Here is a 21939-nt window from a genome sequence, read left to right as displayed (position 1 = left end):
TTGGAGGCCTCTGGGGGAAAGCAAGCAGCCCATGTCCTCAGCCTGAACGCCAACACAAAAGGCCCACACAGCAGCCACCAGAAGCGTCTTCCCTTTATTTTAGTTTATTAATAGGATACAGAGTGCAGGCACTTACAGTGGTCAAACTGAGCGAGCAGTGAGGTCTGCTCGGAGAGCGGCCACCTGGGCCCACCCCATGTGGGAGGCCTGGGTAGGAGCCAAGGGGCCCCCACAGTCTCCTTACCCATTCAGCCCCGAGCCTGGCCACGCTGGGGACCCAGCAGAGAAGAGGGCTGAGGGAAAAAAGAGCGAGGCCAGCAGAGCTGAGGGTTCTGGACCTGGCAAAGGCACCTCTGGCAGCCATGGCTGGGCCGTGTGGTTAGTACGGCCAAGAAAGGAGTATGTACAACTTGGGCGGGGCAGGCAGCACTGGACCCACTCCTGGCTTGCCACCAGGAGCTCCTGCTGCTGAGAAGTGGATATATCACTTGCACCCCAACAAGGACTAGGGGTACAGGTGTCCTTGGTGCCCAGTTTCCAGAAGGCCTGGTCTGCTTAGGCTTTCTAGGCCAAAGAAGCCCCTGGGTGAGTCTATCCCAAACTAGCTGGGATACCTCACCACAGATGGTGCTTAGGATCCAGTTCCCTCCTCTGCTACCCAACGCCTCATCCCCCAAAGTGCAACACCCAAGGTCCTCCCACATGAGGGCTCTAGGGCCCCTTCATTCAGTGCTATATCCAGCTGGGGATGGGGGCCAGGCCAGCCCCTGACTGGGCCAGGGTTAGGAAAGAGTCGGGGAGCCTGGTCCTGGCACAGGGATGAGAGGGCCAGGGGCAGCAGAGTAGCCCAGACCACTGAAGCTCCTGCACCAAGGGTGTACAAGAAACCCCCAAGAAAATGCCCCCGCAGCCTAGTCGAGCAGGGACGGCTCGGCTGGGCGGATAATGGTGGGCCGGCTGGGCGCAGCCGGGGGTCTTCTGCTGCAAAGAGAATAAAGACAGACAGGGAGGGGGAGATGGCAGTGAGGCTGCAAGCAAGGCAACAGTGACAACCCAGGCCCCACCACCCCTTCCCAGGTAGCAACCCTTTGCTAGATGCTCTGAAAGATGCCAGGAAGGAGTTTGCCAAGCCTAGGCACTGGTACCCCTGCAGTCATTCGATTGCTCAATGACCCTGGACAAGTCCCCCAGCAGCCCTGAACCTCAGGTTCCCCTAGGGACAAGTGGGGAGAAGAGAGCTTGGCCTGCAAGATGGGGAGAGAAGGGCAAGGTTATGCCATGACTGATGTGTGTCCTCAGTAAGGAAGCAAAGGCCAAGCCCCCATGTGAGGGTTCCAAGCTGTGTGGACAAGCTTGGAGCCTTCTGACTCTACCACTCCATGACTTGGGGCAGTCGACTTGGCTTCTCTTGGCCTCAGTTTCCCCACCAGTCAAATGAAGATGCTGGCAACTCCTCTATTACCTGCAGGGTGCAGGCCAATGACTAGATGGTAGGCAATGAGGGGCCAACCTTACCTGGGCACTCCGGGGGGGATGCCAGGTGGAATCCGAGCAGGCCGAGATGGGATCTGGGGTGGGGCCGAGAAGGGGTCATTATTGGCAAACACACTCTGGGGTCCGGGCCGGGATGGGATGGGAGGTGCTGAGAAGGAGGTTGCTGCCCCCACTGGCACAGGTATCAGGGGAGGCCCTGGGGTGGAACCCCTCACTGCTGGGGGCCGGCTTGGGGGGTGCACGCTGGATAAAGGTCGGCGCTGCGGAGTGGGGCTGTGGAAGAAAGAAGGTGTAAGCTGGAAACCGTGGTCAGGAGCACCAGGCTGGCACCAACTACCACCTAGGGAGATGTGGGTGAGTGCCTGGACCTGGGCAAGGGGCAGTGCAGGTGCGCTGGGCTCCTCTGCCCACCCCCCAGACAGACCTGCTAGGGATGGCCATCCTCCCACCCAAAAAAGTGTCCTTGCCCAAGGGCTCCTGCTTCCTCTGACCTCACTTTCAGAGACATTTCTCTCTCACCAGCCCTGCTTGGGCCTCCCCACTTCTGTGTTTCTTCCAATCTACCCTCCGTAACTGAAAATCCTACCAGAGCCCAGCTCTGCCCTACAAATCAAGTCCACATGCCTCCAGAGACCACAAGCCCCTGCCCCAGGTGCCCTATGGGATACCCCTGGGCCTGCTGCTCCCCAGGCTGGATGCTGTTTCCTCTCCCTAAGTAACTGTGGTTCCCTGGAGTCTCAGTGGGGCTGATACCTCCTGTGAGATTTCCCTGACCTATCCTGCTCTCTCCTCCCACCATTTGCCCACCCTTGCACTGGTGAGGTTTCCCTGCCAGCTACTATGAATTACCCACACCAGGGTCTCATTTCCATCCAACAGCTCGGGGAAACTTGGAGAGCAGGGAGATGTGCTAGTTATGTCCTGTTTGTCCCTCCAGATCCTTTCCCACTCAACATTCTTGGCCATGCTCTGTGCCCCAGGAGGCTGACCCCCATGGCTGGTGTTGCCTAGGCCTCTTGAATGGCACCAGGAGGCAGGCTGGTCTTTAACCCTTTTCTCTCCCAGTCCCTTCAGGCTAGCAGCTCCCACTGTGACTAGCCCTGGGTACTGTGACATCTGGGTTGGGCCCCTTTACCCTGCCCACCTGTGGGTTAGGAGAAGAGCTAGGAACCCCCAGGCAGCAGCTTCTACAGCAAATGGGTGACCAAGCCTCACAGACCTGTGGCTGTTGGTGCTCTGGAGCCAGGTGTCATCAACAGGTGGGGGCACGGGCGTAGACACAGTGCTGGTGCTGATGTCCCCGATTATGTTGAGCGCCTCCTTGAGTGCGTGGTACATGCGAAGCATGTCATCCCTCCTCTGGGCCTGGTCAGCTGACTCCTCCATGAGGCTGGTCTGGTCTGCTGATGAGTATAAGTAGGCCAGCAGCTCATGGTGGATGAAGGCCTTTGTCTGGGGGCAAGGGTTGGAAAGGTCAGGGCTTCCCACCACACCAAACATGTGCTCAGCTGACTATTCTGACTGGCTGGAAAAGCATCCACCACTCTAGGTAGGTCTTACTTTGTCTTCATTGTAGAACATATAAGATGTTTAAAACACAGGTGAGCTTTCTACCTAGCTGGCTTCTGAGTTCCTCAGGGATGCTTTCAAGCATTCTTCCAACGCATTTCAGGAGACTCTTATTAAAGGTATTCCTAGAAGCATATCTCTTTTATTACTGTCTTTTCTGCTATCCCTTTATCTTCAAACTGGCTTTTGCTTGAAAACTATAGCAGGTCCTCCAATAATGTTCAATGTCATTTGATTATATCATTGATGAATTTTCCTAGGAACCTAACCCTTATTTATATATACCAATCAGCCTATGGTGTTTTTACAATTTGAGTATGGTTGGTATACAATAATATATTAGTTATATTAGTTTCAGGTGTATGTAATTAGCACATGGAAAAACTGGTTTTGTTTTAAGTCATTTCACTTAAAATTGTAGAACCTATCCACAAAGTTAACTGAGGATTTACTGCACTAGTTTCTGTTCATTAATTTTATACTTTGTTCTTGAATCCTCCTGTAGGATACTGGAGTTTTTCAGTGACTCTTCTTGGGATTTCTAGGTAACATTATGTGTACATGAGCTTCAACAAATATGAGTAATTTTTCTTATTCTTTTTCAATGTTCACACCACTAAATTATTTTTCTTAGACTGCTCTGGCTAGTAACTCTACAAGGAAGTTAAATAAAAATGGAAATGGCCAACTTGTTCTTGCTTTTAGAGGGGATGCTTCCAAAGCATGCTCATTAAGGTCAAGAGTGGCCTGAGACTGAAACACGTCTATTCGGTGGATATATGACACCTCATACAACAGAAGACTCTGCCTACAAATGGTCTATACTGGAAATTTTCTCAAACTTTCAATATCTGCGAAGATGACCACACTCTATAGTTTCTAAATGTGACTGCATCAGCCATTCAAACATTTATATTTTGAAAAAGTGGTAAAAGGAAAGATAAAACATAAAGGTACAAAAAGGTACAGCAAAAACTCCTTTGTCCACACCGGCCTCCATAGCCCCCCTGAATTCCTGGGAAGCAACAAGAACCAGATTCTTGTACAAACTTCCATAGATATCGATGCATATACAATGTATATGTATTTCCTCTCCTTTTAAACACAAATGGAGTCTTCCTGTATATTGTTGTACTCCGTACATTTCCACTTAATGATGAAAGTTATTATAAACCTAGAGATATTTCTCATGCTTTTTTTGTGATACAATTGATATTAAGTGGATTCTATTAAAAGGATAGAGATTTCAAACCTTTGGCCACCACAAAACAATGCTGAAAAGAATAATCACGCATATGCTCAATTGGCACGTGGGCAAATGTCTCTGTGTGGGAAATCCCTTAAGTAGAACTGCAGGGTCAAAGCATATATGCATTTTAAATTTCAGGCTGCAGAACCACTTATATCGTTAAGTTTCATCTATCTGTGAAAAATATCCCAGGGCACCCACAATACTGAACACTGATCCCCACTGAGTAGGAGACTGTGAAAACTGGAACAGAAGGGAAGGGGCTTGAGCTTTTTGCTTTAGACCCTGTTATAGTTGCAGCTTTTATAGTCACAACACAAATCAAACCCAGTCTGCACCGCTTTCTGAGCACCTACTGCCAAGCAGAAGGCCTAAAATGGGAGGCAATTAGTACAGCTGCATTTTGCAAAAGAGAAACCTGAATGAGAGGCTTGCAAGCCCCAGGGCAAGCAGTTCCTGCTTAAGGTAAAGGTGGGCTGGGCTGCAGGCCATGAGGAGGCCAAGGCTGCCAACACCAGGCTACAGCCAGGGACAGACTTAGCCTGGCTTTGAATCCCACCTCCCATTCTTTTGAGTGTTGGGGCAGGTTTCCTGAACTCTCTGGGCCTCCATTTTCCTGTCCATAAAATGGGAATGATAGCAATCCCTCTCCTAGGGTTATTGTAAGACTAAACAAATTAATTCAGAGGAAGCTCACATGCGTCCCAGTAGCTTGAATTACCTGATAAATGGGAGTGTGAACCCTGTGTGGCCTGTACTTCCAATTTCCCGGAAGAGGCCAGGAATCCTGATTTTGATGTTTAAACAGTGGTGACTAACTCTAATCCTCTGGCCCCTGCCTGTGACTGAAGGCCCTAGGGGCCAGACACTTACATTGTTGATCATGAGGTGCATGATGGTCTTTGGCATGAGGTCACGGATGGATTTGTTGATGATAGCCACGTAAGAGTCCACCAGGTTGCGAATGGTCTCCACCTGGCGCTCCAGCTGTGGGTCCATGGAGAAGGTGTTCTCCTGAATTCCATCCTCATTTTCTGCCTACAAGGTACCAGAGAGGGTGAGGGGTGACTGCAGCCTAAGGAGAGCGTGGGGAGCCCCCTTCCCTGGAAATTGCTTGCCCTGTCCCACCCACAACTAACTCTCCAGGTCTGGCTCCTGATGGCTGTGTAGGCACCATGTGTCCCTGCCTGCCCCTGGCCTGAGCTGCCTGGACCTGGAGTGACCAGAGCCCAAAGTGGGCTAGATCCTCTTGAGGACTGAAATGTGTTCATTTGGGGACTGAGGGCAGCCATGCTCACTCAAGGAGGGAAGGAGAAGAGAGAACAAAGCAGATGGGATCCCAGTCCCTATTCATCCCTGTCTTTGACTTCAGTTGGAGAACCTTCTGGGCCCTGATGACAAAATCCTCCCCCACCTTTCTGTTTTGTTTGCCTGAGGATATGGGCTACATGCCCTCAGTGAGTTCTGGCAAATACAGCCTGAAAATGACCCATCTTGTGAGACCCCAGCTTCCTTCCTCCCCCAGGGCGGGGTTGGCTCAGCCAAAGGTGTGCTGGCCGAGCAGGGCGCAGCAACTGCTCACCTGGTCCTTCTCAGGGTAGACACCAGCTCGGAGGAACGAGGCCTTCCAGCTGTCCACGTCCTCCTGAGAGTCACAGGCCAGCTCGATCTGCCGCAGGTCCTTGTAGACGTTCCTGTGACAGAAGACAGAGGCATGTGCTCGACCCTGACTGTGGGCCCAGCTCAGGTGTAGTAAGCTCTGGGGTCTGAGTGGCCAGGATTCACACTTGACCCGGACACTCACAACCATAGGCCCCAGGAGGGTGGCAACATCTGCGCCCTATCCTGTCTCACAGGGCAGGCACGGCTGAGACAACCAAGCTACCCCAAAGTCTTTGTAAGATGTGGGTCTGAGGTTAGGCATGGCCTGGTGGCAGAGCTCTGGCCAAGTGGTATCAGTGAATGGCTGTCCTGAGGGACTTCTGGAAGGAGTCTCGATGGGAGAGGCATGCTTTGTTACATCTCCACCCCGCCTTCCCTGATGCCTGCAACATCATCAGGATGGCTGCAGTTTGGGTAGTCATCTTGGACAAGGAGGAGGGAGGCTGAGGAATAGGAAGGCTTGGTGCCTGTGGAGCTGTCCCACCTGGATGGTCAAGTCTTAACTAGATTTATATAAAAAACAAGAACATCTACCTCACTTCTGCTACTGTGTTATTTTGGGTTTTCTGAACTTATAAACGATCTATCAGGTTATATCTTCAACCCCCTGTATAAGAGGGCTGACACTGGGCCAGGTGCCCGGTGTCACTCAGCCAGAAAAAGCTTCCCAACAGGTCCGTCCCACTGCAGGGCCCAGGTTGTCTGGACAGAGGAGGGAAGATGGTGAGGCTAAAAGAGCTCTAGAGGTTTTTGAAGCCAGCTGATAGCCAAAGTAGGTCTCTGGGGCAGCTCAGAAAAAAAGCAAGACAGAGCTTTTCCTACACAAAGCAGGGGGCTCAACTGGAACTGGTGGGGTAGATGAGCAGTGGGGTGGTGGTCCTGGGGCTGGCTGGGAGGATGTCGTTCCCCTGCCAGCAGCTCATGTACAGCCACTGGGTCTTGCGTGATACCTAACTGTTGATTCAGGTGGTCTCTGGTTCCTGGAAGAGGGTGTGTGTGTGAGTCTGGGGGACTGCCTTTTCTTGTGCTAAAGTCTCCCACAAACACCCCAGGAGACAGATTTGCCAAGAGCCTCCTTGTCCTGTCTCCACCTACAATCACTAAGGGATCTCATTCTGTCTCATGACTATAAACACTGCCATGCAATCACAACTCACCAGTTCACACCCTTTCCTGAAGCCTGTACTGACCCAGCTGCCTCCCCAATCCATCAGGCCTCTCCCTCAGCGTGGCTCAAACCTAGCTCCTGACTGTCCCCTAGCCTGTCCCGCCTCCACCTTCCTCATCACAGCCAATGGCAGCTCCCTCCCTGCAGGAGCTCAGGGTTGCCACAATGCTTTTCTCTCTCTCCACACCCATACCCACCAGGAGCTTGGTAAACTCTATTGGAATCTGCACCCCCACCCCCATGTCCTCACCAGAATCCAGATCCAGGCCCACCATCTCCCACCTGGATCAGCACAGTCTCTTGGTACTTGGTTCCTAGGCTCCCACCACCCCAATGTCTATCTCTTCTTCTTTCTTTAAATTTTTATTTATTGTTTTGAGAGAGAGAGAGAAGATAAAAGGAGGGAATTATACATTTGTTGTTCCACTTACTGATGCATTCACTGGTTCTTATTTACGATTTTATTTATTTATTTTTAGAGAGGGGAAGGGAGGGAGAAAGAGAGGGAGAGATACATCGATATGTGGTTACCTCTTGCACACCCCCAAGTGGGGACATAGCCTGCAACTTAGGCATGTGTCCTGATCAGGAATCGAACCAGCAACCTTTTGGTTTGCAGACCGGTGCTCAGTCCACTGAACCAGACCACCAAGGGTTCACTGGTTGAGCTTGTATGTGCTCTGACAGGGGATTGAACCCACAACCTTGGTGTATCTCGATGATTCTCTAACCAACTGAGCTACCGGGCCAGGATCCCATGTCTGCTTCTCCCACCTCCACCAGAGGGCGCCTGCGAGCACCTGAGTCAGGTCCTGTTCCTCTGTTTAGACCTTTCCAGGGCTAAACATCATTTCATCCCAGTCCCTGCTCGACCACCCACTGAAAGTGCCCTGGCATTTTTGTTTCTCATCTGACTCCCCTTCTAGAATGTGATGCCCTAGTACAGAGACTATAAGTACACCTCAAGTGCTCAGTGGATGCTGCTGAATGACTCATGGAAGTCACAGGTCCCCACCCTAGGACCCCATGGTGCTCACCTCTGCTCCGTGTTGAAGATGGCGAAGACATGCTTGTTGGACATGAAGCCCTTTTCCACGTCACGGATTTTGAGGTTGTCCAAAGGCAGCATGTACTTCTTCTCTTTCTCCTGAGGGCAGAAGGGCACGGGTCACCCTGTGCTATTTAACTGAAAGCCCGAGGTTGCCCAGGGCTGGACTCTGCTGCAAGGACTATTGCCAACAACTGCTGTGTCCCGTGTTAGCCACTGCACTCAGATGAGCTCATCCATCACTGCTGCCCCCTGGCCCAGCCACGCCGGCCTCCTCAACATTTCCTGAACATCCTAGTCTAGCTCCTATCCAGGACCTTTGCAATCTGGGACCTCTGCTTGAATGCCCCATACCTCCGTGGCTTCCTCCTTGCATCCTCTACGTCTTTGTGCAGAGGGGACCCACTTGGCAACACCTGCCCTGACCCCAGCCCACTACCCTCCCGGCCCCACTTCTCCCCTTGGTGCTTCCCCTCACAACACAACACAACACAACACAACATTCTATCTTGCTTATTGAACTAGGTTGCAGTCTGTCACCCAGACTGACTCCTCAGTTCCTGGAGGGCAGGGACTCCTGTCCATTTTGGATACTGCTGACGCAGGGGACACTCAAAACTGGCCAGCTCTGACTCTCCCCAATTCCAACCACTTCTGTCCTCTGGGCTGAGGAAATGAATTGTAAACTCAGATACCACCTCACAACGAGCCTGAAAGTGAGCTACCACTGTGCTCCCATTTACAGAGGGAGACAGAGGCACAGAGAGGGGCAGGCAGGGGATCAGGAGCAAGGCTGGGGTTTCAGATGATCCAGGAGCTGATGCCCAAGCCCCAAAGCCACAGAGGACACATGTCACTCACTTCCTAAGGGAAGTTCCTTTTAGGAAGTACCTACTGATAGCTGCTGGGGAAGCAGCCCAGGGGGAATGGGTCCTTTGGCCAGGAGCATGGGCTTGGCAAGTAGCACTTTGGAACCCAATGCTCACCAGTCATTGGCTAAGCGTCTACAGGGCCAGTGCATCATTGTTAGTCCTCACAGTAGCCAGGCGTGAGCAGGTACTTGCTATCTGGGTTTTCATAACAGGAAACCAGAGCATGGCACTAGAGTTCCTGGTTCCCACACCCAGGTGACCCACAGCAGCTTAAGGACCAAGGACTGACATGAAGTACTGCTCCTCCACCCGCTCACGGAACCCTCCCCCAGCCCAACCAGGGATGCATCTGCTCAGGGAGGGGAACTGGCTGTCAGGGCCACACAGCAGGTGCAGTGGGCCACAGAGGGACGTGCACCCCAAATTAGGTTCTCTCCTCAGCTCTGCCAGCCTTTCACTTCCTGGGTGACTTGGGAGACCTGCCCCCTCACCCAGCAGTTAACTTCTTTCCACCTCTCAGGTCCTTGTGTGGCAGAAAACCCCAGAAAGAAGCCCAACATGGCTGCTGCTTACAAATTCAAGAGCAACCACAGTGCAGTGATGGACGGGGCTCCCTGGTGAATGCGTGCCGCCTTGGAGTTTCAGGACTACAGACAGACCAGCAGGAGTTTGCGTCAGGCTTGGTATGTGCATGGGCTGTCCTTTGGCACTGGAAGCAGAGCTTGCCCTCCCTAACCATGTGCAAGCCACTTGGGCAAGCCACTTCCACTCTGCCTCAGTCTCTGCCTCCGTCAAAGGCAGACAGGAGTTTGCCCTCCTTGTTTGAGGTGAGCACTGACTCTCCATGTGAAAGTGCTGACCCCCAGAGGCAGTACTTCTTTTGTCTCTCTCTTTCTCATGGTCCCAGGATCAGCCTACCAAGCTCTGGACAGGGAGGAAGCAGGACAGAGGCTCTCCAGGCCTCCAGATTGAGCATCAGTGAGGCAGGGAGAGGGGCCCAGTGCCCCAGAAGATGGGAGTCCCACCCTCCCATTCAGGCCCCAGACTTGGAGCCTAAGGGAAGAAGGGTGGTGAAGAAAGTGTTACCAGTGGTACCAGGGAGTTTTGGGAGCTTTGGAAGAGGCCAGGGCAGGAGTTCCTGACTGGAAGTTTATGGAAAGGCCTTCACTGCCCCCACTCTGCTGTGTCATGAGGCAGGAAGCTTCTAGTCAGCCAGCCAGGCCAAGTAACTGAGTCATAGTCCTTTTGGACTCCAAGCGAGACGCCACATCTGGAACTGTTTACAGTAAGATTCCGCCCAGAGCACAGCGGCTGCCTTCCTGATGCTGCCAGAGAGCGCACGCATGCGTGCACACAACCATGTGTGCACCCGCCCCCACCCAGACCCCCAAGGAAACTGTCTCCCGCACGAAGAGGCCACGGACTCAAACCCTCCTTCCCAACCTCCCCCCCCGCCTTAGGATTTCCTGAAAACCCACAACTTTCTCCAGATGCAAGCCAGCCCAGCCTTGCCACGTCAGAAAAGCTAGAGCGGGTTGTCACGGGTGGAGCAGTGGCTTCCTCGCCTGCTCAGAGGTGCTGAAGCACGGTGGCCCTGCCGCTGCCTGGGGGGCCCGCAGGATGGACAGCCAGCTCCGCCAACCCAGTGTTCAGACTACCTGTTCAGGGGGCTCTGAATGTGTACAGTAGTCTGCACATTGGTTAGGCTGGGCTAGGGCCAGCAGCACGTCGGGACAGGGCCCCCCCCAAGCTTGCTGCCATTCTACAGAGAGGCAGAGCTGGAGGTGAGTGTAACTGTCCACCACCCTATTTCCCACTGGGGTGGAGACCTGGATGGAAGGTTCTGGAGTCCAGAAGAAGGGCCCGGGTGGGGGAAAAGGCTCCAGGGAAAGGCAGAGGGAGCCCCAACACCAGTTGTGAGGTTGAGGGCCTTGGCTGAACCATCCCCCTATTCCTACCTCTTGCTGTAACTACCTCTTCTTGTTTATTTATTAAAATAAAGAAACATATCTTGCCCCTCTCTGAGCCTTCTCTAAGGAGGCTTGGCCCCGGGGGTGGCTGCCATGTGTGACTCTGAGGGTTGCGGTTGGGATCCTAACTTGGGCAGGGGCACAGAATTTCGCCCCCCAGCCCTACTGAGCTGAGCCTGCTTTGTGTCTGGGGCACACACAAGGCCCCTTTCACACAGGCCTGCTGGTTCTCATTACTGCCGGAGGGTATTCAACCCTCCTCCCAACACTTCCCTGCCTCTGGGGCCCCAAGGGAGAGTCTGGGGCTCCTGCTTTCAACCCCCAGGTGAGGTAAATGAAGGGCCTTTCCTGAAGTTCAAGGAGAAAAGCTTAGAAAATTGGACTTGCAATGGCGACAAGCAGTGAAGCAGGCTGAGGGTGGGACCAAAGCCCCTCCACAACTGCCCAAGGTCGGCACCAGGCCGTGGGGACCCCCAACCCCAAAGATAGGGACCAGCCCTAAGCTTGCCTGGCAGCTGACAAACCTCAGAGCAGGCTGGGTTTCAGACTGTGGGGGCAGAGAGGGAAAAAATGTGAAAACGTCACCCCACCCCTCACCCAGCCATTTTAGGGAGCTGATGTGGCCACGAGGGTTCCTTGAGGAACGCCTGGTCTCGCCCTCCCTCCACATCCAAACCCACAAAGCTGTGGTGTCCTGGACAACCCCCTACCTTTGTTTAAAAATAGCCGTCTAGATAGGGTCCCTCACCCTGGGGGACTCAGAGCTCCTGAGGTACCTGGAACACCCAGAGGTGTGTGTCTGGCTTCGTGGAAGTGGGGTGATTTTGCCCCCAAACACCTTCCCTTGGAGGAACACACACCTGGCCTGGGCTGTGGGGCACTGGTCCAGGCTGTGGCTGAGGTGTGTCTTGGGTCAGGGAGCTGGTACCCTTTACCCACCCATGGGGCCCCTTCTCTGCTCTGTGACACAGGGCAAGTCACTACTTGGAGCCTGTTTTCTTACTGACAAAGTGTGAGGGTTTCCTGAGGAGGAGGAGTGTATCCTCCACAGAGAGGTGACCTCAGAGGGCCAGCCAGGGGCCCCAGCAGAGCTCTACCTGCCTTGTCTCTGAACCTGGGTGGAAATACATACAACGGGGCCTGGGCCTGCCCATCCTGGGCCGGAGTCAGCTGCCAGTGAGGCCTCTGGTGCGGGCCACTTCTGAAGGGGGTCCTCCTAAACCCCTGAGGGAAGGACCACCAGGAAGGGAGGCTCCAGGGGTGACCAGAGAAGCTTAACTTCTCCGAGGGCACCTGGGCTGGGTTGCTGGCTATGTCCTCCCAGATGAGGACACACAGTGGCCATGTGACTGGGTCCTGGTCAGAGACACATGAACAGGGCAAAGCATGCATGTTCTTGTGACACCCTTATTTCCCTTCTTGGGACTGCTAGAGGCCACATGGTGATGGGCACAGGAGCAGCCATCTTGGACCATGAGGGGAGCCATGTGCGAAGGCAGCAACAGAAAAAGAGAAGCCGAGGTCTTGGGCAGCCTTGCAACACAGGGCCACCAAGCTCACCAAGGATGCATACTAGAAACGGACTTCTGCCTTTGCAAGTGCCTTGATTTGGGCCTCTGTCACAGACATCTAACACTGCTCTGGCCAACAGGAAGAGCCTGTGGGTCTCTCCGAAGGCAACCAAGGAAAATGAGAGAAACACAGTGCCCCTCACTGGCAACCTCGACCCATGACAGCAGCAATAGGAACCTAAGGAATGCCTTCATAGTTACCTGTTCCACTAAGAGAGAAATGGGCCAGTCAGGATGGAAGGGCAGACCAGAGCAGAGGCAGAGAGGGGACCCAACAGGAGTGCCCTCACTCACAGCTCACACCCCACCCGCAGGTCATGGAGCAGCATGCAGTGCTGCTTCCTGTGGCTACTGTTCCTGGTGCTGTCCCTCTGTCCTGATCAGGACAGGCATGTGTGTCATGTTCTGAAGAGACACTACAGCAAAGCACCTCACAGTAGTTAGAGGCTATTCTTTCCATTTCACAGATGAGAAAACGGAGGCCCAGAGAGGCTAAGAGCCTGGCTGAGCCCATGTGGTTTGTAGACCATGGAGCCTCAGCAGCCCAGCAGCCTGGCTGTGAGCCTGCATCCTTGATCCCAGGCTGCGTTCCCTCTGAGCACCAGAACCTCCCCTTGCTGTGCCTTTGGAGGCTGGAGTCAGTTTCTGGCCTGCTGGTGGCTCCCTCCCCCATCCCCCTTTCTTCCATTAGGCTAGACCCCACAGCGAGCCATGAGGGGCTGGAACAGGATGTGCGATGCCTGGCACATCCTCCAACCCTGGCTGTTACCATCCCAGTGGTGAGCTCTGAGGCGAAGTGGTGCTCAGAGAACCTTCCCTGAATAAACCAGTAAGCAAGTCAGTGAATGAGGAAATAACTGAATGAACAGTGAGTGAGTGAGTGAGTGACAAGTGAGCAACCACTGCTCTCACCCTATGGCCCCATCCCTAGCAGTCACTTACCTCCTCATCCTTGTACCAGGAAAGAGACTCGGCCGTCAGCACAAACCAGTACTCCTTGGAGCCACCCTTCATCAGGCTGATGTTGTTGATGGTTAGCCACCCTCTGCGGATCACCTGGGGAGAAGGGCACGGTTCAGTGGAGGACACACCACCCAGCCCAGCCCACCCCCAGCACTTCAGCCAGGCCTGAGCCCCAGCAAGGTAGGAAGCCAGGGACCAAGGCAGACACCTCCAGCCCAAAGATAGCCAACCCAAGTTCATTTTGCCACAATCACTTCCCACTGGACACCAGTGTGGGGAACTTGGGTGGACAGTCGCCGACTCACTCACACGCCCAGGATGAGGTGACAGGGAATGTGGCCCCTGGGGTTAGGTTGAGTTAGCACAGATGGCAAAAGGTATGCCTGATGAAAGGGGCCCAGGGAAGGAATCCCAGGCTTGTGTGTGGGGCCATGTCACATGGAATGTGACACTGGAAGTATTGTAATTAGGATAGGAGGGTGCCACTGGGCCCTTCCCCTCGTGCTCTCTGGAAGGTAGCTATTAGTGGAAGGCTGGAGGAGTCATCCACACAATGAAGTAGCTCTTTCTCTTTCCTCTTTCAGGAGCCACTGGCAGAGGCTGAGTTTGCAGCCTTCACTCTGCTCTCTCCTCTGCTGGCTCATCTCCCCAGCTTGCTGGGGCAGATGCTTAGGGGGCACAAGTACCTGCTTTGACGGCCCCCGCCTGGGGGCTCCCTTCCCCACGAGTTCTTTTCATAGTATGAAGATGAAGGGATGCCTCCATCCAGAGACCTGGGGGTGAAGGTCTGAGCCCAGGGGACCTGCAGGGAATATTCTCCATGCTGGACTCAAGCCCCAGTATCCCAGTTTTCTCTGCCTGACACATCAGGCTGAGACCCCATCGATGGGGGTCATCAGGCAGGGGTCATCAGGCAGTACCACATGAGTGAGAGGCAGAACCCAGGCCTGTGTGGGGAACTCACCTGACAGCTAAACATAGGCAGCCTCCTGGGCCATAGAGGCATGTGTGGGCCAGAGCCCCCATCACTCTGGACTGGGGTCCTTGGGGCAGTGGGCAGCATGTGCAGGCACAGGCAGTGCTGCCTGGGGCCAAGGCAGCAACAGACTATCAGCCCCACCAAGGCCTACCTGCAGAGGGTGGGTTGCAAGTGGCCACAAACAGCTAGGAAGAGCTGGTGTTGGGAGCCCAGATTGGCGTGGAGCAGGAGCACTCTAGATGGGGCTTAGGGGATGCTTCTGGGACCCCTATGCCTTCCTAGTGGGTAGCTACCAGGAGGGGCCAAATCCTGCCCACTCTGACCTATCCCCAGGCCTGCACAATCTTAACAGAGTGACCAGCCCCCAGCCCTCTCCTCTCCTGGGGCCAGACTTAGGCTCTTGGTCTCAGAGCGTAAAGACTGAGGTAGCCACAGAGCACCCAGAGACCACTGCACCATGCAGAAGCCTCTGCCCAGGCTGGAGACAGCATGAGACGTCACATGGAAGCCCTTGTTAAGTGGAGGGCATAGGCTTCTCCCTCCCTGGGATGAGACAGCATTTTGGAGTCTCTCTGCCAATAAGGAGCAGTGACATCTGGCACCTGCTCAGCCATAGGTTGTCTGGTGGGCAAGAGGGCAGAGGCTATTAGCCCCATCAAGGTCATGGTATCTTCCCTAGCAGCAGGGTGACCAACTCACCCCATTTTTTCCAGGACCCCCAGTTTAGCACTAAAAGTCTCAAGTCATGGAGATAGACTCAGTCCCAGATAAAGCAGGAAGGCTGGTCACGCTGGGGGCAGGGATGGTCTCTATACTCAAGCTTGGGGCACTCCTGCCTAGGACCTGGGGAGAAGCCCCTGCACCTCATCCAGCCCCAGAGCTCCAGGGCTCTGCTTATACCAGTTCCTTCACTCCCCCAGGGGTAGGTAAGGCCTGTCCTGGCCAGGCCCACAGAGTGGATATTTCTCTCTAACCTTCAGGTCAGTCATTGATTGACAGCCAGGGGAGGGAAGATCAGGGCAGTGGAAAGACAGGCTGTTGGTGCTCACCAGAGAAATCCTCCCATGGGCAGACTTGCACACTCTCAGGCCCAGTCTGGATCCAAAGGGCAGCTGTGACCCATCCACCCCCTCCCTGGTGGTCTGGCTTATCTGACTCCACCCTCAGTCAGTAGCAGTCTGAGCTGGCAGGTAGGGCCCTGGCTGTGCTGCAAGGTATGTGTACATGAGGCAGGGCCACGGCAGGAATGACACACCTGAGTCTCAGGGGTAGAAGTTGCTAGTCAGACCCAGAGAAGCCCCTGAGAGCTGTCTTTCAGCTACCCAGAGAGCTGCCTTTATGGGAGCTCAGCTGGGGTCAGAGACAGAACCTCAGCCTGGGGAGGTGCAAGCTGTGGGTGGCAAAGACAGGTGCCGAGTCTAGAGAAACAGGAGCACTTGGGCCTACTCATCCAAAAGGCAGATTTGTGCCCAAGGTGACTGGGCTCAGAACGAGGTGGGACAGGAATGCGGTGGGCAGGGGAGACTGAAGAGGCAGGCAGGGCTCTCACGTTCAATGGGGTGCAGCAACAGGCAAGCTGGGGTGGGAGAACAGGCCCCAGGGACAGCATGGGCAGCGGGCAAGAAGCAATAGAGCTGGGGCCCACCAGCAGGACAGGCCAGCCTCCTCCCAGATGAGGGTCCCAGCCCTAGTCACCAAGACAGATAAGGAAACCATGGCTGGGAGACCCAGGCCCCCGGGCTGTTTAGAGGCAGGAAATCATTCAAGTTCAAAGAATGTTGGAAGTGACATGTGGGAAAGTGGAATCGGGGGTAAGGACCAAGGACAATTCATTCCTCTTTCTGTGTCTTCTAAGAGAATTCTAGGTCCTGGGCACAAATGGCAAGATCCTAGGGTCTCCAGGAGATGCCTGCCAGAGGGCAGCAGTGGGACCCAGTGCCTCAGTGGCAGGTGGTGGCAGACTATCCCAGAGGAGGAAGCTGTTCGGGCTGGAGGCCCAGGCTATGCTCGCCAGGGTGGAGGGCTAGGGCTGAAGCCAGCTGCCTGGAGGCAGACATACTGAAAACAGCTCAACTCTCAGACGTGAACAGCACCTGCTCCCCGCTGGGCTGGGCCACACAAGGAGAGGAAGTATAACCCACAACAGGGATGGCAAATACCACTCATGTGGGGGCCACTCCCATCAACAAGTAGGAGCTGCCTGAAGTCCTACGATAAGAATTCTAGGTTCAGTGGGAAAAATGCTGGGATCAACAAGTGATGTCTGCCATAGGCAAAGGGGGCAAGTAGAACAGGACAGCCTAATCCATCCATCATGTATCTACCATGGAGGCAGGATAGTGGCCGCATCCAATAGAAAGTTGCCTCATCAATTAGTCATGTCTGTCATGGGAGTATGTCACATACAAAGCTATTGTGTGGAAAAAAATTTCCCTGGGCAGTTAGTCACATCTGCCATAGCATGGGAAGTAGTGGCATGCTTAGGAGAGAATGCCAGGATTGGTTAGCAGTGTCTGCCATGGGCACATGACAGGGGAGAAGCACAAGGGAAAGAGTGCTAGATCAATTAGTAATGTCTGGCATGAGCTCAGGAGGGGTAAATTTTCTGCATGGGGCTGTTCGCACTGGAGACAAAGTGGCAGCAGTGGAAGTTCCAGCAGAGCTTGAGCAAAATTTTCCCTGAGAGGGATGTGAGGAGGGAGGGGAGGGGTATTAGCCAATTATTTGCCATCCCTGACCTACAGGAAACCAAGTCAACATGTCAGGAATGGGCTGGAGGGGTGGGCCTCCCACCAGGGTGGTCGGGTTAGTGTCTGCGTGAATCAGCTAATGCCCAGGACGACGTGACATTGGGCACAGGTTGGGGGGGGGGGGGGTGTTAGGTTAGCTTGACTTTTAGTTTAGTTTTGTTTTTTTTTTTTTTTAGAGAGGAAGGGAATGTTAAGGGGTGGGGGATCTCCACCACTTCTACATTCTCTAATATTTGCTACCACGCTAAGTGGGTACTTACCAAGATCTCCCCCTTTGAAAATGCAAAGTTAGGATTGTGGGTAAATCAAAGAAGAGCAAGTGGAGGAAAAGAGACATAAGGGACATGAGGGGATGGAGAAAAAGCAGGAAACAAAAATGGGAGGAGAGAAGAGCAGAGAAAAAAACAGCAAAAGAAAAAAATTACATGCTATTAATTATACTCATGATGTTAATATTTAATTCATTATCATCTCCCAAAACAAAAAAGCAACAACATACATATTATCTACAAGCACAAAAAAAAAATCATGCAGTGATCACACCCTTCTTTTCCAGAGGGCTCTATAATCGTGCAAGATAAATAGCAGAGCCCCCACCCCCGCTGCATGATGTGGAGAAGCAGGGGACATTGGTAGAAATTTTTGCCAAGATGAATTTCTAAAAAAAAAAGAAAAAGAAAGAAAAAGTACCTAATACTGGTAAATATAAAGCTGTTCTTATTTCACAGGCCTCTGGCTGGAGCACAACATCAAGGCAGAAACCCCTGTGTGTGGCTTAGGGTTTCCCCAGGTGTGCGGTCAAATCACCCCACAGGCCTCTCCAGAAGTGCTTGTCACAATGCCACCTCCCACAGGCTCCAAGTCTTTGGGGCCAAAAACCCAATTTGGCTGCAGACACCATGGATGACTGGGCTGCCCTGAGTGGGTGAAGCTCTAACCATGGTCTTGGATGTTCAGATAGGGCCTTATCAGACAGAGCCTTGCAAAACTTCCCCCTTGGCCTGCCAGAGCTTTGGTTCTCAGACCAGTTTCCCAAAGCATCAAAACCTAAGTGGACTTGAGAGGCTGAGGGGTGAAGATCTGGTGGGGCATGCACACGCCAGGTGCCATCTCAAGGCTCAATGGTTCCTTAGTGCCCTCCTCCCCCAACCCCCAAGTGTGGAGCTGTGGCCCCGAGGGATGGCTACCTGGTTAGGAATGGCTCTCTTCTTGTTTAGCTGAGTACTCCTCTGCTGAGCGCTGAAACCAAAGCACAGAGAGGCATGCAGGTGAGATGCTGGGAGGGAAAAGGAGCAAGAGCCCTCAGGGCCCAGGTGGGGTTCTTTCCCACAGGAGGACACCAGTTAAGGGCAGAGTTAGAGCAAAACTACCCTGCACATGAAGGGCTGCTTAAAGGAAAGAGCTTGGGCTTGTGGAACAAGAAAACATATGGACTTAAACCAAGGCGTCTATGCCCTGATCTCTGCCACTCCTGGGAGCACCAGCTATTTCCAGAACTCACTGGGTGATGGAGCTTCCAAGGATGGGCATGAGAAGCTGGACTCCCAGATGGCTGGAAGTTACCACGGTTGAGTGTCAGGCTGTTTGGGAGTCAAAAAGTTGAGGCTTCCTCCCACTCTCAATTCCTACTCCTAACCTGGGCACCAAGACCTAAGTACAATAGCTTGACCACAGTCTTTATCAGACCTCAGAGATCAGACCGTGGGAGAGCTGCTCACCAATACTTCACTCATCTTGGATAGCTCCTGCCCTAACCCAGAGGACAGCCAAGGTCAGCAGTGTGTTTCTATTACAAGGTCTGTTATTTATCTACAGTCCCAGGTCTCTTTTCTTCTTTATTCATTCTGTTTCCTGGCTAGTCTGTGCCAGGAAATGGTAAGTACAGATGAAAGCCATGCATTTATATATGGACACTTACTTAGTTCCCTTATTCATACTAATGTCTTATCTTCTTATTGTATTGCTTTAGCTGGAACTTTCAGAACAATATGAAAAGGCAAACTATCTTGTTTCATTCTTGTACTGACTGCCTCTGGGTTTTTTAATTATTGAATCCGCACCCAAGGATATATGTTTATTAATTTTTTTTTAAAGAGAGAGAGACAGAAACATCAAAGTGAGAGAGAAACATCAATTGGTTGCCTACTGTACATGCTCCGACCGGGGATCTAAATCCACAACCTAGGTATGTGCCCTGACTGGGGTTCGAACCTACAATCTTACCAAATACAAGATGGTGCTCTAACCAACTGAACCACCTGGCAGGGGTTGCTCTCTGGAGTTTTACCTTAAAATCAAGTTGGCTGTTGGATAAGCTGAGTGTGTGTGTGTGTGTGTGCACGCATGCACAAATGAAATAAGTTTCTGTTCCTTGGGCAGTAGAAGTTGAACACTAAGAATGAGGGTTGGCCCTGACAGATATGGCTCAGTGGATTGAGCACCAGCCAGCCAACCAAAAGGTCACCAGTTTGATTCCTGGTCAGGGCACATGCCTGGGTTGCGGGTCAATCCCTCGTTGGGGGTGTGGGAGAGACAACTGATCAATGTTTATTTTGCACATCGATGTTTCTCTTCCTCTTTTCTCCCTCCCTTCCCCTCTCTCTAAAACTTTAGATTTATTTATAAAATCTAAAAACAACAACAATGGAGGTAATACTTGATATCCAATAATTTACCTAATATTCAATGGGTTTATTATAGGGTGTTTTCCTTGGGCCCCGTTTTTAGTGTTTAGAGAGCGGTGGGATAGGATCCCAGAACATCTAAGCAAAGGAAGAAGCTTGGTCAGAAGTGCCTAAAGAAGACAGAATCAAGCCAAGCCACATGTGACACGGTCTGGGTACTAGAGATTCCACATATACTGCTTCCTAAGGGCCTCTTGGCTTGCTCACCCACACGGCTGCACCTCCCCCTTGCCTGCACCAAACTGGATATTTCGCACTGCCGTGGGCGGGGGATCCAAAGTCCAACCCTAGACCGGCAAGAGCCCTCCTGGTGATGGGGCCTGACCTCCCACTTCCCCCTGTGTTGGTCTCCTCACGTTCCTGGCTTCTCAGCCTTCCTTCCCTGTCTCCAACGCTCTCTGGGGTACCTGTCATCTGGCTGTCAGGACTTCCTTAGGATGGTCTCTCCAGGGTGCATACTTTATCCCCCTTTCCCACAACTCCTCATCTACCCTCCTTTCCAGCTTTCATTTTCCTTGTGACAGTTTTCTCAATGACAGTGTGTCCCCAGCCTATAGGCTCTGAAGGGGCAGGGCCCAAGTCTGGCTTGTTCATGGTCCTAGTCCAAAGGCTCTGAGACAGTGCCCCAGGGTTGTACAGTGGGACCCTAGGATATCCCACCCAGGGCTGGGACCCTGGTTTATACCTGGGCTGGGTGGAGCCTGGCACCCTGGGCCCCGCCCCCAGCAGTTCACACATCAGGGAAAAGGCACACAGCAGGCAATACCCACCAGGTCACCAGCTGCTCAGTATAGTAACAGCTGGGGGAGGTGGGAAGGCGCAGGAATCCAGAGGAAAGAGTGGAGTGGTCAAAGGAAAAACAGGAGAGATTGTGAGAAGGAACTGTGGATGAAGTGTGAGAAGCAGAGACATCAAGGTGAGGAAAACAGCAGCAAACTGAACAGGGAGGACCAGTGTTTTCAGCCCACACACAACTGGCTGCTGGGGACAGGAGCAGGAGGGGTTGCTCCCCAGCCTCTGAGAATGCCGCCTGCAGGGTGGCCCATGGGCTGTGCCTCCTAGCCCACCCCCGCAGGGACAGCACAGCCGGGGCCTGAAGTTTCGGACGAGGCCCTTATTCATTCACCTACCATGTGCCCATCACAGAACAGCGGCTCAATCAACTGTTGAGTGCATTGATAAATGTTCTACCTGGTAACCACTTAGCCCCACAGAGAGATCTCTGACAGAAATACCCTCTCGCTCCAGCCTGCTAGGCCAAGATCGGGCTCTAGTAGACCCCCCCACCAAAGGTGCTTCCCTGCACCCTCAAGACCATGCCAAAAGGCCAACCGCTGGACTCCCACAGGCCCTACACAGCCCTTGCCCTGGCACTGACCACACTGTGTCCTAACTGTCTGGGTGTATGTCTGTCCCTGGCATGAGATCTTCCTTTGAGGATGGGTCTGTGCTTGCTCACCACTGTGTCATAGGGCCTGGAACAGAGAAGGCACACCAGCAATATTCGCTAAATGATACAAGGCAGTTGGCTACCAATGGTCTGTTATTCCATTGGACTCAAGAAAGAAAACCTTTGTGAGCCACCAGAACAATCCATGTAAGGCCCAAGCTCACTAAAGGAGAGGGGTGGTGCAGGGGCTGAGGGAATCAGTGGGAGGATGCCTGAAACCACGAGCATTTATATCAACATCAAGAGCTCCCTGTTCTAGTCTCTTATCCGGGTTCCATGGAAAGTTCTAGTTTTAAGTCTACAGTGTATAAATGGAAGCCATGGTGACCCTAGGCAGCCCTGACCCCATGAGATGCTCTGAGAAAGGGCCAAGTATGAATGGAGAGTCTGGGAAAACTGCACAGGAGTCTATGAAAGGCTCTGAGAAGTTCCTCAGGAAAGGAAGCACTAGACGCTGGCTAGTCTTGTCCTTGCCTCAGGAGTTTGACCTCAGGACTGTACTTTCTTCCT

General features: G+C 53.0%; 1 protein-coding gene across 13 annotated transcripts in view; it reads right to left on the bottom strand.

Annotated features, from left to right (window-relative positions):
- DNM2 (dynamin 2) overlaps window positions 1–21939 on the bottom strand; it is an 86150-nt gene that overhangs the window by 761 nt on the left and 63450 nt on the right. For 3 of the 13 annotated variants that reach the window (XM_045853314.1, XM_045853327.1, XM_045853313.1), the window contains 10 exons: window positions 20750–20779; window positions 18483–18534; window positions 17556–17567; window positions 13546–13659; window positions 8180–8289; window positions 5895–6006; window positions 5186–5350; window positions 2714–2946; window positions 1516–1767; window positions 76–981 (listed from right to left, as the gene is read on the bottom strand). In XM_045853314.1, the coding sequence (XP_045709270.1) occupies window positions 912–981; window positions 1516–1767; window positions 2714–2946; window positions 5186–5350; window positions 5895–6006; window positions 8180–8289; window positions 13546–13659; window positions 17556–17567; window positions 18483–18534; window positions 20750–20779 (1150 nt within the window). In that variant the 3' untranslated portion in view covers window positions 76–911. Of the gene's footprint in view, window positions 1–75; window positions 982–1515; window positions 1768–2713; window positions 2947–5185; window positions 5351–5894; window positions 6007–8179; window positions 8290–13545; window positions 13660–17555; window positions 17568–18482; window positions 18535–20749; window positions 20780–21939 lie in introns of those variants that run through there. The other 10 variants (XM_045853319.1, XM_045853318.1, XM_045853322.1 and 7 more) reach the window with 7 other exon arrangements.

This window comes from Phyllostomus hastatus, unplaced genomic scaffold (assembly GCF_019186645.2).
Source record: "Phyllostomus hastatus isolate PE091 unplaced genomic scaffold, TTU_PhHast_1.1 phas_contig_98, whole genome shotgun sequence".
Taxonomy (NCBI): domain Eukaryota; kingdom Metazoa; phylum Chordata; class Mammalia; order Chiroptera; family Phyllostomidae; genus Phyllostomus; species Phyllostomus hastatus.
The sequence above is the reverse complement of the archived record's forward strand: the minus strand, read 5'-3'. Positions and strand labels throughout refer to the sequence as shown.